Source organism: Chroicocephalus ridibundus, chromosome 1 (genome assembly GCF_963924245.1).
Source record: "Chroicocephalus ridibundus chromosome 1, bChrRid1.1, whole genome shotgun sequence".
NCBI lineage: Eukaryota > Metazoa > Chordata > Aves > Charadriiformes > Laridae > Chroicocephalus > Chroicocephalus ridibundus.
The window spans coordinates 183,661,293-183,675,918 of NC_086284.1; the positions used below are offsets into that span (position 1 = coordinate 183,661,293).

Below are 14,626 nucleotides of genomic sequence, written 5' to 3' on the forward strand. Positions count from 1 at the left end.
GAAACTGGGGCTGTTACTGTTTCGGGGTAGCCAGAGAGCTGCAACTCAACCAGTAGAGGAGCTGCCTGTTGATTTCAAGTGAGATCCTTGCTCAGTGAAAGGAGGGCGGCTGTTCTGCAGGAGTGGGACGAGTTGGTGCTGCCACAACAGCCCCCGTTTCCATGGCTTCATGCCCCTGGAGCTCAGCTCTGCGCCCCTCCTTGTTGCCTCCACAGTGAATTAGCTCAGGGAGCTGGTCTGTCCAAAACATGATCTGAAAAAAAGGGGATTAACTTAATCATAGAACGGTTTGAGTTGGAAGGGACCTTAAAGATTATCTACTTCCAATCCCCCTGCCCTGGACAGGGACGCTAGACCAGGTTACTCAAAACCCCATCCAGCCTGTGTGCCTCCAGCCCGGAGCCTTCTCTTCCCAGGCTGAACAATCCCAACTCTCTCAGCGTGTCCTCACAGGAGAGGTGCTCCAACCCTCTGATCTTTTTTGTGGCCCTCCTCACGTCCTTCTTGTGCTGAGGGCCCCAGAGCTGGATGCAGTTCTCCAGGTGGGGTGTTGAGAGAGGAGCAGTGGCGCAGAATCGCCTCCCTCGGCCTGCTGGCCACGCTTCTTCAGTGCAACCCAGGATGTGGCTGGCTTTCTGGGCTGCAAGCACACATCGACAGCTCACGTTGAGCTTCTCATCAACCAACACCCCCAAGTCCTCAGGGCTGCTCTCCAGCTGTTCTCCGTCCAGCCTGCGTTTGTGCCTGGGGTTGCCGTGACCCGGGTGCAGGACCTTGCACTTGGCCTGGTTGAACTTCATGAGGTTCGCTTGGGCAGTTCATGATCTCCCAGTCGCAAGGGAGGGGAAACTACAAACACAAAACGCTTGGACAAGCTGGAGGGTCCCGCGAGAGTCCCACCGCGTGGGAATGAGGTCACAGGAGAGACCTTGTATTTTAAAGCTTTCAAATTGAAAGAACAATTTAGCGTGAAAATGGGCTTCAGCTTTAAGTTCTTTGTGTTTGCCCCCCGGGGCTCGGGCCGCCCGGGTTCTCTGGCCGCGGAGCCGGCTCGCAGCTTTCAGCAGCTGCTGGACGGACGCTCCGTTGCGAGGCCAAAGGCCTCCCGCGTGCGGCGCCCGCCCAGCCGCTAACCGGGCGGCGCGTGCCCCCGCCCCTCACGTGACCCCGCGCCGGTTTCCGCCTCCCTTGTCACGTGACCAAGGGCAGGCGCACGTTGGGGGGAGGTGGCGCGAGCGCCTTCCCTCACGCGGCCGCGGCGCCGGACCCGGAAGTAGCGTCTGTCGTGGAGGCGGCGGCGGCGGCGCCGGGCGGGATGGGGGAGTCGATCCCGCTGGGGGCGCCGGTGCCGGTGGAGCAGGCCGTGCTGGAGACCTTCTTCTCCCACCTGGGCATCTTCTCCTACGACAAAGCCAAGGACAACGTGGAGAAGGAACGGGAGGCCAACAAGAGCGCGGGGGCCAGCTGGCTGGCCCTGCTGGCCGGGCTGGCCCACCTGGCCGCCGCCGAGAAGGCCTACCACAGCATGACCTTCCTGGGCCAGAAGCTAGGTACCGCCGGGACGGCGCCCCTCGCGGACCCCCCCCCCGATCCCCCTCCGGTCCCTCGTCCCTCGCTCACCCCTGAGGTCGCTGTCAGGGGGCACAGCGCGCCCGTGCCCACTCAGGGGCTGCCCCGGGTGTCGGCAGCGCGGTAGGGAACGGGCGGCCGCCGCAGCCCTGTGAGGTGACCTGTCGCCCGGTAGTTGCACAGTACGACGTGCCCGAGGACCTGGGCCTCGGTGAGGCGCGTGTCCGCCCGTCAGGAACGCAGGTGCTGGGTCAGCAAGGGCCCGTGGGCCCCGTGAGGAATCGGCTATGCCGTTTGGGCTGCCCCTGCAGAATCAATGAGAGGGCAGGTGGCACAGCAGCTGTGCAGATCAGTGCATCTCTTTATTGGCTGGTGGGCTGCCTACACGCCGTTCTCAAGGTTTAGCCAGAAGTGTTTCCATCCTGGAATGCTCTGGCTGAGATTCTGTCAAAGGTGAGCTCAGTGAGGTAACCAAAGGGTTAAGGCTTTTTCACGTCACGGTTTCAGGGTCTGATATTAGAGCTGCGTATATGTAAGTACTTGGAGCTGAAGATAGGCTCCTAAAAATTGTTGTTCATGCAGACTCTGCAAGATCTCAGGAAGCTTTGGCCACAATCTTGTCTGCTTCTCGCTCTCTCAGTATGTGAATAGAAAAAAATCCCAAACTGGCACAGGATGAGCTGTCATCGTGTTGCCCTCTGGGCAAAGCCACTTATTTTCTCTTTGAACTGTAGACTGGCATGGAAAATGGATCAGGAGCTATGAGTCTGATGTGTAATGCGGTAAAGCATCAAGAAAGTTCTGCTTTGATGTTTAAGCAGTGACTTGGAACTATTTTGTAAGAAGATCTTTACAGACAAAACTCTGTCTATAAGGCTGACTTTAAGAAGTGAAATTGGTGCTTGCAGAAAGGACAAAATTGACAACAGAAGGGACAAAATTTTGTTTGTTTATATACTTAGTGAACAACAGCGATAGGTGATTCTCCATCCTGCCCGTGACCTGGGGCAGCTCTTGGTTTAGGAAGGTAGCTGTTTCACTGTGATAACCAATTCTCTGCCTTTCTGCTGCAAATTGCTAAGGTCGCTTTTGAATGTTATATGTGTAAAATGGATGTGCAAAGGACTATCCACCATTACAAAATTTATAAGTAATTTCAAAGTGTAACCTAAATTTGCAATCTCTTTAAAAGTTCCACGGATTCAGTCCCTGTGATCCTTGCTCTGCTGCAGCTCGAGTGCCACAGCAGCACATGAGGCCATCTGTAAATATAAATTAAGAAATTATATACCTTTGTATAGTCTTTTAGTATCATCAGAGTTAAATATATTTTACTTTGACCCTCTACATTTGTCTTTTTTTCTCTTTTTAAATTCCTTATAGTGTTGAGCAGGTAGAGAGAAGTACTGACTTCCCCTCCCCCCTGCCCTCCCCGTCAGTTTCAGTTATGGATTAACCTGCACTGTGGTCTCACTGAGATAAACTGTGATTGTTTTCCCTTTGAATTCTGGTTTATATTAAGATTGTGTAGGGACTTGAAACATTTGGTTTGTACACAAAAATGGCACATGGTTTCTTTGCAAAGTTGAGTACTTTGTGATTGAAGAGGTATTGTTAGGGGAATTCTCTTGAAAAGATCTAGAGTTATTAATAGCAGTGGAGGCTATTAAAATTTCATGATGACTTGATTCTTCTCACTTCCACAGATAGCAGTATTTCCAGGTCATGTATCATAATAGCAAATTTAACCGAACCCTTGTTTTTTGAAAGGTCATGCCATAACTGAGGCAGGTGTGAGGGAGTTGAAGTTTTGCCGCAGTCATTGGCTGCTGAGATAGGAATTAGGACAAGTGTAACTTGCACGAAGTTACGTGAAGTGCTTCTGTGTATATCCTATGTGTAATTCAGTTACTTGTAGAATAATATACTGAAGTTTGTTTCTTGATTTTAAAAAATACCATGATCAAACAACACTTAAAAACACCTAGGGGAAACCAAGCATGGTTATATACAATTTTCCAGTATTGCTGTCTATCTTTGCTATCCCTGGATTTTGGTAATACCTCCATATTTATCTGAACAGGTGGTCAGTCATTCTTCAGCCGAAAGGACTCCATCCGAACCATCTACACATCTCTGCATAATGAGCTGAAGAAGGTGGTGGCGACGGGTCGCAATGCACTAGGAGGAACAGCTCCTCACTTGGAAGAGCTGCTTTCTCACCTGTCTGAACAGCTCTGTTTTTTTGTTCAGGCTCGGATGGAAATTGCTGACTTCTATGAAAAAATGTACACGCTCAGCACCCAAAAGTTCATTAACTCTGAGGAACTGGTAAACATTTTGGAATCCATCTTAAAGAAATACAGCTCAAGGTCAGTGCTTATTTGCTGGCAGTAAGTACTCAGACATATGATCTGTAATAAATGATGTTGAGGTTCAAAGCAAGCTCAAAGACTGCTGCCCTTTGACTGCTGAGCAGCCCAGCCTCTTGCATGAATTCATGCATGAAGTCAATGTAGGTCAGCAGCATCAGATGCATGAAGTCTCAAAATATGGCTCTGAAGAAGAAGAAAAATAAAAAAGGAGTGTTTCTACTCACCGTGTTCTAGGAGCCATCTTCTGTATTCCTTAATTAATACTCAGCATGTTCATATTCAGCAGAGAGGAAGAGTCATTTTTCGTATAAAAGATGCAAGACTTCTTGTGCTTTTTCATTGGTAGTGGAGAGGAAATGACTTAATTCCATATAGACTTCAGTAGAATTGATATATAAACAAAACAGATATTTGTGTGACAATTTTATTTTTAGACTAGAATACTTGCCTGCTTAATTCTAAAAGCTACGCCATAGCTATCTGGTCTACCTAGTAGGGTTTTATGGTGCCATGTTACCACTTCTTTTGAGAGGTATTGGAGCCAGTAGAAGGAGCACCCCTGAGTCTTTGGTCCCTGCCATTATGTTTACTTGAAGTTAAGATCTAATAGTTCCTGTTACAAGAATCCCAGGATGTTTGTAAATGACTCTGGGATGGGTGTTTCACATGTAACACATGTGAGCCTTGAAAGTGATGGCAGTTTAAAAGAGAGAATTTTTTAATGCTTGTCAACAGACTCAAATTTTAGCTTATTATTTTAAAGCAAAACAATGTAGCCATTGTAGGAAGTTAACATTCAAATGTAGTTGAATTTTTTAAAAATCTCTATTAATGAAATAATGTCTAAGACATTTGGGGAGAATATTCTGAGGTCTTTTTTTTTTTTTTCAGCTATGATTTTAAAGCGTACAGCTAGGAAAAAATCAAAATAATTCAGCGCTGCTTTCTGACATTCCAAATCTAAGCACTGCAGCTGACTCTCTTATTTTTTTAGGAATAACTTAGGCAAATTGCTACATAATTTTGATATTTGAAAATCAAAAATAGTCTATATAATCTTACTAGTGATTTTTTTTTTCAATTTTTCGTTTGTGAACCCTTACAATATCAGGGCTGTCAGTCCAATGAAAAATGAAATTTACACATTTTTTCCTCAGTGCAATAAACACTAAAGAGTAAAGGGAGGTAATTTTTTTTTTGAAAAGTTGATTTATGTTATACACTAGCCATCACCATCTGTTCTGAGCACGTGCTTACTCAACAGCACTGTTAAAAATCTGGAAACCAAAACTGATACTTTGATAAAGTGACTGTTATGTATGAAGTGTTTTACTATGCCATTTAAATAAATTTCAGTGACATGTCTGTACTTCTAGGGCATTATTATAAACTCTTTTAAAAAATAAGCAATGTCTCCCTGGGAAAAATACTGATGATCTTGCTTTGGGTTAATGAGCAATATCTAAGAGACATTCCAAGATGTTGTTAGAGCTAGTTCAGTAGCTGCTATGTGGTCCTCCCCAGCCACATACAAACTATTTCTGAAAAAAGTGGGGATAAAGGCATCTTCTTTAGTCCTTCGTTTAGTTTCTTCGTATCCCTGACCAGTTTCTGGGGGCTGTTACGTTGATGTGTGCTGTCTGGAAGGCATTTCTCTTTTACAATCTGTTAATCCTCTCAGGTGAAAGGTCAGATAAACTTGCCCTTACCCAGTCTCTTCCCTCTGTCAGTATATTTCTCACTTGTAGTGGAGGACGTGTGCCGTTATTTCAACCAGCTTTGCTAAGGCCAGACAGGGCATCTGTTCTGTAGATAGGTTCTGGCCTTGGTTTCCTTCCTTTATGTCTAAAAATAGCCGATCAGATAATGTAGAACAAATAACTGCTTGCTGGTAAAGGAAAGACAGAATTAATTGACTGTCAACAATCAAGTCATATTGTCTGTATCTGAAAAATCATTAACTCTTAAACAGTTTAAAGCTGTTTTGTTACTATTTATTGCTGACTTGTACACAGCCAATAGTAGATATTTTTCTCCGTTTTTTTTTTTTTCTATAGAATACAGCTGGAGAAGTAACCTTTCCTAAATTTTTTAACTGTTGGTTTGGGTGGGAACTGAAATAATTAAAACATCATCAGAAGCAGGATCCTTTAAAAGCTTAGTAAAAAATAAGTAAATAGTAAACCTATTTTGATGTCATTATTTTTAAGTGTTAAATGTTTTTCATCTAGTCAGCATTTTGTAAATACACACACGCATGTGTGATCTATGGAAGGAAATAGAAAGTTGTAGAAAAACGAGGCTTCTTCATAGTCTGCAAAACAGAACTCTAGCATCCCTCTGCTTTTGAGAATGATTGGGCGAAAAACCCACCAAATTTCCAATGTGTTTTTTAAGCTCTTAACACTCTAGCTTGTTGAAATATTGTAAAAAACTGTCTGGTTTACCTGATACTGGGCTCAGTTAGGTGCTTCTGTGTTATGAGAGTTAATTACAGCAGATATACTAAGTATATAACCTGTTAGTTTACTCTGCAGCCATATCAACTGAGGTGTGTATTTGTGGATTAAAACAGTTTAGCAAATCCTGCTGTGTAGTGAAACATGAAAATAGCTATGAGCCACGAAGCAAAGTAGAATTGGGAAGCTGTACATTATAATGTTAATCCAGGAGAATTGTCAGTGCTGCGTTAGTATGAATCTTTTAATTGCTTTTAAGGTTGAAGAGTAACCTTCTTCATCTGACTGCAGATGTGTTGAAACCAGCGTGCTAAGCGTGCCCTTGATGGGACTGTCTGGAGCAAATAACGTCGCATAATGATTTTTATCCCCCTTGTAATACATGGCAACAAAACTTCTTCTGCTGAATACCAAAACCTTTGGAAATACATAATGTTGAATATATATATATATAAAAAATATATTTGGAATATATATTTGGAAATATATAATATTCTGTTAGCAGAATATTATTTTTAATTGACTCTTGTTTGTTCAAAGAAATGTAAATATGCTCTGAACTTCTCAGCCCACCAAAGTAGCCAGTAATCACCGTGTCTCTGCAATAGCAGGGGTACATGATGGTTGTTAACATGTTCTGTGTACAGAAGGTGGCTGGTCACCCAGCCTAGACTGTTTGCAGAACATGGTGCATCAACTGATTTATGATAGTCATCATTTCATTTTCTTCAAATAAATTTGGACTTGCATCTTAATAGCAGATCCTTTCGAGACATGTATTGTGGCTGTCAAAAAAAAAAATGCATAAAAATAGTGCTAAAATTGTCAGACAATTTTCACAAGCTTAAGAATGAATGTTTTGGCAAGAGCTTGATGGAAAGTCAAAGAAAAAACAGTGAAGGGAGAGAGGATGAAAAGCCTAAAATTCTCTTACTTTTTTCTGGTCTACAACAAAATTAAGTGTTTTGATTTTTGAGCCGAGTATTTCCAAAATTAATCATATGAACTGTGCCCTGAAAGCTAAGGGGAGTAATGGAGTTGCTCTCACTTTGTCTGAAGATAAGCTGTTAAAGGGTGGAAGGATTCAGTGTAAACTTCTTTGTTTTAAAACAAAAACAAGACCCAGGATATTTTTCTGAATTTCTGAAGTTAGGGGATAAATCGATCTTTACTTAAATGGAAACCTCCTCAAGTCTTGTCTTTGAACTATCAGTTGTTCTTTGTTGGAGACCTCCTTAAGAGTCCTAAATGCCTATTAGGGAACAAATTTATTAAAAAGGCCACTTCTGTATTTGCTGAAGACTTATTCTTTGTAAAGTATTTAGCTTCTGTAACTGGAACAGTTTTGCACAGTTTGAACTAAGTATATATTTATCAATGATGATGCTATAAATTTACAAGTAATTTGAGTATCAAGGGAAGGGGGAGATAGGCTGGATCTGTCTTTTTTTCATGACATTTAGGAAAAAACAAAGTGAGAAAGCTGTAGACCCAATCTATAAAACTCCATTTCATCGAGATTTGTTGTAATAGTAGTTCTACCTGGTAGATGAGGTCGTTTGTTTTGTTTGTTTTTGTTTTTTTTTTTTTTTATAAAACAACTGTTAAATTGAGAGTGGATCTTGATCTGAATTTTTAGTGAAAGAGAATCGGTTGTTACAGTGTTTTCATTGTGATATGATGAAATCCCACCAAATTGCTTTTAATACATCAAAGTTTGAACTTTGAGACCTGGTTCATTGATAAATACAGTTAATCATGGTTCTATTGACTAATTTTCCATCACAATTTTATTGTGAATTAAAAAAAAAAAGAAAAGCTCAGCTTGGCTTCCTCATAGCTTCCCTATACAAACAGCAAATTTATAACACAATTCCTTTGATTTATCTTAATGTATTACTGCTATTCCAGAACTATCAAGACACATTTTACCACCAGAAGGGATTTTAAATTGGAACAAAACCATCTGAATTTTAAGAGAAATGGTGTTACAGTAGCTCATGGATCAAGATAAACAGTGATTGTTCTTGAACTGATCAAATATAACTCCCTGGCTTTGATAAAAAAATGTCTGACAGGTGTTTTTGTCAAATGCGAAGTGCTCTATGTTAATTTGCCCTAATTATGTTAAAAGAATTGCTTTTTAAATTAACAAGTTGGGGTTTTTTTGTTTATACTTTACTCTGCTTTGATGTTTGGTCTTCTGTCTGTGAACTGACAAATGCTATCTGATTATTTCACAGTGGTGTACAGCAGTTCTCATGTCTTCACTAACATTATGTTTTCTAGATTTCATCATCCAATCCTCAGTCCTCTTGAAAGCAGTTTCCAGTTGGAAGTAGATGTGCTTGCACATCTGTTAAAGGCTCAGGCTCAGATCTCAGAGTGGAAGTTCCTTCCATCCCTGGTCAACTTGCACAGTGCTCACACAAAACTACAGACTTGGGGCCAAATATTTGAGAAACAGCGAGAGACCAAGAAACATCTCTTTGGAGGGCAGTCTCAGAAGGCTGTACAACCTCCGCACCTCTTCCTCTGGCTGATGAAGCTCAAAAACATTCTCCTTGCAAAGTTTAGCTTTTACTTTCACGAGGCCCTTAGTCGACAAACAACAGCATCTGAAATGAAAACTTTGACTGCTAAAACAAATCCTGATTACTTTGGGAAAATTTCCAGCTTCATCCGGAAGTATGATGCCGTCAACGTTTCCTTAATTTTTGACAATCGTGGATCAGAGAGTTTTCAGGGACATGGTTATCATCATCCTCATTCTTACAGGGAAGCCCCCAAAGGAGTGGATCAGTACCCTGCAGTGGTGTCTCTGCCCAGCGACAGGCCTGTTATGCACTGGCCCAATGTAATCATGATTATGACTGATAGAACCTCTGACCTCAACAGTTTGGAGAAGGTTGTTCACTTCTACGATGACAAAGTCCAAAGCACGTACTTTCTGACTCGCCCTGAACCTCACTTTACCATTGTAGTTATTTTTGAGTCCAAGAAGTCAGAAAGGGACTATCATTTTATTTCTTTTCTCAATGAAATTTCACATTCCCTTAAGAACTCCAAAGCTTTTGCAAGCTTGAAACCTGGATCCAAAGGGTAAAATACAAAATACTTATAAGTTGTCAAGGCAGTATGCCAGCCTTGGGGGAGCTGTAGCTTTCAAGGATTACATAAATTCATGATTCTCAGAATCTAATTAAAAGGAACCATTATTTTTAATGTTATAAGTTCCTATTTTTTTTTAAGCTAACAGACACTTGAAAAGTATTTTTGGGCAGTACTCAGTGGGACAACTTAATTGTGGGCTGCTAAATGGCCACAGTAGGACGGTTTTGGTGTGGTTTTCAATTTTCAGTACGATTTATTTTTTCAGTCCACAATTTTGTTGCCTGTATCAGAACAGAATATATGCACTTTATCTTGGTCTGATCATTGACTGTCTTCTACAGAGTTTATTGAAAATGTGGTGAGGATGGAAGATGGTATCTTTTCAGAAAACTGCGTCGCCTGAGAGGAATGATTTCTGGGAAACTAAACACTGATACAAGGGAATATTAAAAAAAAAAAGTGAACCTGCAAGGACATGTTTTAAATAAAAATACAAGAATCACAAAAGGGACTATTGTTAATTAAAACTTAGTTTTCAAATGGTTTAAAATGATAATTCAGGTCTCTGATGCTGTCTGTTAAGCACCAGTCTCTATTCTGTCATAAAGCTTTGTCGTTGCTCCAAAACACAGGCTGGGGCAGGAAGAGCTGCAGCACTGGCTGGAAGGCCAGTATGCACTGGAGCGTTGGGACATTGTGTGTCCAGTACCAGTCTTGGCTCAGATTAACGGAAGGAGACAAGCTGAGGCTGAGCAGGTGTTCTAGAAGGAACAGCTCCATGGAAAAAGCAGCAAAACTCTTCAAATTGTGCTTTTCTCTGGCTAACTTAAAAAAAAAGTGCCCTTTTGTAATGCCCTTTGTAAAAGCTATTTTCAAATTTGCTGTTAGGGTCAGCCTGGATTTGTTTTCAGATTTTTTTATAAGTATATAGCTTTTTCTTTCTGTTCAATTTTAAATTATTTCACAATTAAGCTAAATCACTCTGGAATTTGGATTTAAATATATAGCCTATGCAGTATGTTTACCTCATTCTAAAATGTCTCTTTTACCACTTCTAGGCTACACGTTTGGAAAAAGTATGTTTTCTACTTGCCCTGAAAGTGCTTTATTTTGGAAATCAGTATTTCCAAATACAATAAAAGGGTCAATTTGGCTGTATCTGTAGCCTTACATTGCATGATTCTTCTGACAGTTAGCTATGCAGTTGTGCGAGCACTTTCATGGGAATTCGGGAGGACTGATAATGGGTCTGCTGTATGAGGTATGTAAGTGTAGTAAAGTTAGATCCTTAGTTGACACTGTGTAAGGAATAGCGTAATCAGGTTTGTTTTAAAACGGAGTTTAAGTCAAAATGCTGGTTTCTGTTAAGACTGAAATGTAAAAGGTACCATTGCAGGTATGGCTTTTACTAATTCGCTTTCTCTCCCACAACAGATTATGGTAACTTGTCTTGCCTCTTGCAGCAAGTACTGATTCCTTTACAATCACATAAGCATGTTCTGTTCTCAAAATGCAAGCTCTGACTTTCCACTTTGTGCCAAATAGAGCCTTCCATGCTTTGCTATAATTAAATGTTAGTCTGTTGTGAATATCTGTGCTACTGCCTTTCACCTAAGGTCTTATTCTGACTGCAGTATTGCTCTCAAAAGTTTAGGATCTGCTCTTTGCCATTGGAAAATAGCAGGAGTTGCAAATATACCAGCAACTGGAGGGCACCTGGTTGTAACAGCATTAGGCTTTCCAGCTTAAATTGCCCTTTTTACAGGACAAAGTTGCAAGTGACAGTATTGAGATGGAGTTTGTGTGCTGCTCTCTGTGGGACAGTGACCTTGTAATAACGTTGTACTGTTGACTTCCTCAGCCTGAGTAACAGAAAAGAGGCTGTTGCCAGAACCGATTCCCAGTCTTCAGCAGTGTAATAAAGCGGTGTACAAATTCTGTCTGCCTCTACAGTATTTCCCTGTCATATTAGCTATCTGCGGGAAAGCGGCGAGGAGGCTGGGGGAAGAGGGCGTGTGTGGTACAGACACCTTCTTGCTCATTTCTGAGTTGCAGGGGACATGTTGGAAGAGGTGAAAGAGAAACCTGCTGCCTTTTGGAGCAGACCAACAGTTGCTGAAATGGCTGGAGGCTGTTCCCAGTGGTTTTTATGGGGAGAGGAAAAGGAGGCAAATGTTCAGCAGACCTGGTGCTTCACTTCATGCTCCTGCCACTTTTTTGGGGAGTGGCGTCTCTGGGAATAGGGAAGGGATGTGATGTTTCTGTGCAGGAGCAGGTGAGTCTCGCTTTACCACTTATCAGCGCTGAGGTGGTTTGCTGCAGTTTTCTTCAGAGGATCTTGGGGAAGTGGCCTGAGGGGCCATCTGACTCATGGGTATGAATTTCTGAATATTTAGGTTGATGAAGAACCGAAGGGAGCCATAACCAGCACTGTTATGGTGTGAGGAGGGAGGGAATGGGAGAGACGTGCAGACAAATGGTGGGAGAGAATTGGGTGCTGGAGGGAGAAGCTTCTGTGGAGCTGTCTCTGGGTTTCTCGGTCCTGTGTGTCAGGCTCCCATTGTAACATCTCGGCTTTAAATTAATACAAGGCAGGAGGCAGAAAATCTAGGCTGTAGGAAGTGGTTTGGATGAAAGCTGCGGAGGTGAAGTTGAAGAGAGGTAATAACACTAGAATCAACATCAACTAGTTTCGCAGAGTTGAGGTGTGCTGTGACCAAAACCTAAGCGTGTGTGGGGTGTGAGTACGTGTGGTGAATGAATACAGATTTGTTAGCTCCGTGCAGACTTACAGCACAGTTTCTTACTTGATGCTTTGGGGAGTTTGTTTTAAATGACAAATGAGGTAACAGGGAGACTGAGTTATCTACCATGTAAAATTGGCTAGGCCAGTAACGAAAACCTGCATAACTAAGGGGGTGAACATATCTGTGGAGTAAGTAAAGATGACTAGAAACTCTAACTGGGGAAAAAAAAAATCATTACTAACTTCAGTACTGGAAAGATTGATCTCTTTACTATAAGAATTGGAGAACAAATGCACTTTTGCCGAGCTGGGTGATATCCCCTCTGCCAGCTTTTCCTCTCCACCCATTTAGCTAAGCAAGATTGAATGTACTAATGTACTTTAAAAGTCTTGTATAAATGACTGCTTTAAATGCAAGATGTACAGATGTTTATGGTAACGTAATGAAAGCCAATGCTTCCAGACATATTTTAAAGCTTTTAAAACAGGTACTGAGATTTGATATTCTTGGTGCCACTCAGGTTGCTGAGAATAGCAGTGTGGAAGCTTATCTTGTAGCAGATTTCATATACCTCATCACTTACTTGAGTCTATGAGGATTTTGGCAGAACATTTAATTTAGTATCCTTTGCCTGGAATGTGAATTTGACAGCAAATGTATTCTCAGATCTCTTGCATATTTTATATTTATGTCTTGTAAGCTGTTTTCTTTCACATACGGTGTTCAGGTTTTTTGCTTGAATAAAACATCTTTCCTTGTCTCCCCTCGATGCATGAAGACAATGCAGGGAATGAAAACTATCAATATATTTTGTATTGTGCTGCGAAGGACTGCAATATATGCATAATGCACATAATATTCAGGTTTTGATAATCTAAAAGCAACATGAATTCCTGGTGTTTATTTGAATACTAACTCTCAGTGTTTATCTAATTCACTTAAAAAAAAAAAAAAGTCTTCACTATAAGTGGAAATTATGTTATGGCACTTTCCCAGTTAATTATTGCTCTGGTCTACTCTTCTTCATATACGAGCCTTTTGAGACACTTGTGATCATTCTAGTGGTTGTTCTTTGTTTGATAACGGTTATCTGAGGTTTCCTTGGGTGCGTGTCTGTGCTGCCTGCTGCCGCAGGTCAGCCTGCTGCCTTTTACCGCAGAGTCCCAATTTCCTTGTAACCACGCTTTGCTTAAGAAAATCAGCTATGTGCTATACTTCATTCCTCAAGTCCTCTTTTTTTGTCCCAATATCTACAACCCCTCATCTTGCAGTAAGAAGAATGTCGTGCAGCGTGGCTGGTCCTGGGCTCGTGGTTAGCTCTGCGATTGCTTCCAGAAGTGCTGGCACCAAGCTGACTAACTTGGCTGAAACTTTGGTGTTTCTGCCCTGTGTTCTCCAGAATTCCCGTCTGCAGACTCCCCGGGGATGTGAGCCAGCCCAGCCCCGAGGCCAAGCACTGCTTATCTGCGCGGCTCAGCCTCAGGAGCAGTAAGTCGTTGTCCTGCCCGCTGGGGACAACCCTTGCGTTGCTCAGCAGGGATGGCCTTCGGGCTGCAATTGTGCAAAGGCAGGAGCTGTTTGTGGGAAAAGCGGGAGAGGCTCTGGAAAACACAAATGCTGACAAAGGACAACGATAGTGTAGTGCTTTGCAGGGCAGGCACACAAAATAAAGGAGTCAAATGCAAGATGGAATTGGACTTTGATTTCCTTTTCCTGTTAGGGGAGGACTGATTTAAAGATAAAGTCTCCTTTGGAGGATAAAGGTAATGGATTCTTTTGCCATGAAATTGTTTAACTACTTGATCATTTTCCTCCAGGAACTGCCTGTTTTCCTCTCCTGTGCATGCGTGCTTTCAATACATTGCCTGACTTATTTTTGTAATTGCTACGGAGCTTTTCTGGGAGCGTTTGCCTGTTAGAGCTTGGTTCTCCCCTAACTTTCAACCTGATGTTGCCGCTGCTGGGTTTGGGGTGGAATAACAGAGCTCCACCTCGCAGCTGGGACCAGACCGTGCCCAAGCTGTCCATGGCGGCCGTAAGAATGGCAAAGTGCAGGAGAGCAGGCGAGTCACTACAAGATGGGCTGGGGCGGGTGACAGTTCCGGGACAGACAGGCAGGGAGAAAACCGGTGCAAAAGGACTGCAATGCAGACAGACCGTGAGCAGAAGGTTTTCGTTGGCACCTCTGTGTTGCTGGCCTAATTTTGTAGGAATCTATATAAATATATATAGAGCCTATATATATCTAGGAATATATATAAATATAAATAAAGTCCTGCAAAATCTGTGCTAGATGCCGCCTGCAGTTGCAGCTGCAGGGTTTATGTGACTACTGTAAAATAACTACACTATTTGCAGGGCA

General features: G+C 42.3%; 1 protein-coding gene across 2 annotated transcripts; it reads left to right on the top strand.

Moving 5' to 3' along the window:
* The first annotated feature begins 1,199 nt into the window (after positions 1-1,199).
* Positions 1,200-13,718, top strand: KICS2 (KICSTOR subunit 2). Of its 2 annotated transcripts, XM_063323053.1 has the most exons (4): positions 1,200-1,550; positions 3,653-3,726; positions 3,805-3,941; positions 8,693-13,718. In XM_063323053.1, exons 1-4 carry the CDS (start codon positions 1,316-1,318, stop codon positions 9,507-9,509), a joined length of 1,263 nt encoding a protein of 420 aa, XP_063179123.1. In that variant the 5' UTR covers positions 1,200-1,315; the 3' UTR covers positions 9,510-13,718. The 2 variants fall into 2 exon arrangements, with proteins under 2 accessions (XP_063179123.1, XP_063179122.1); XM_063323052.1 differs by having other exon boundaries at positions 3,653-3,941.
* The last annotated feature ends 908 nt before the right edge of the window (positions 13,719-14,626 follow it).

What these genes read in the sequence shown, in the direction of transcription:
- KICS2 (XM_063323052.1), top strand. Translation starts at nt 1,316, where the DNA reads ATGGGGGAGTCGATCCCGCTGGGGGCGCCGGTGCCGGTGGAGCAGGCC. An exon ending in CTTCCTGGGCCAGAAGCTAG is followed by an intron (nt 1,551 to 3,652) that starts GTACCGCCGGGA and finishes TTATCTGAACAG; the next exon opens with GTGGTCAGTCATTCTTCAGC. An exon ending in TTAAAGAAATACAGCTCAAG is followed by an intron (nt 3,942 to 8,692) that starts GTCAGTGCTTAT and finishes TATGTTTTCTAG; the next exon opens with ATTTCATCATCCAATCCTCA.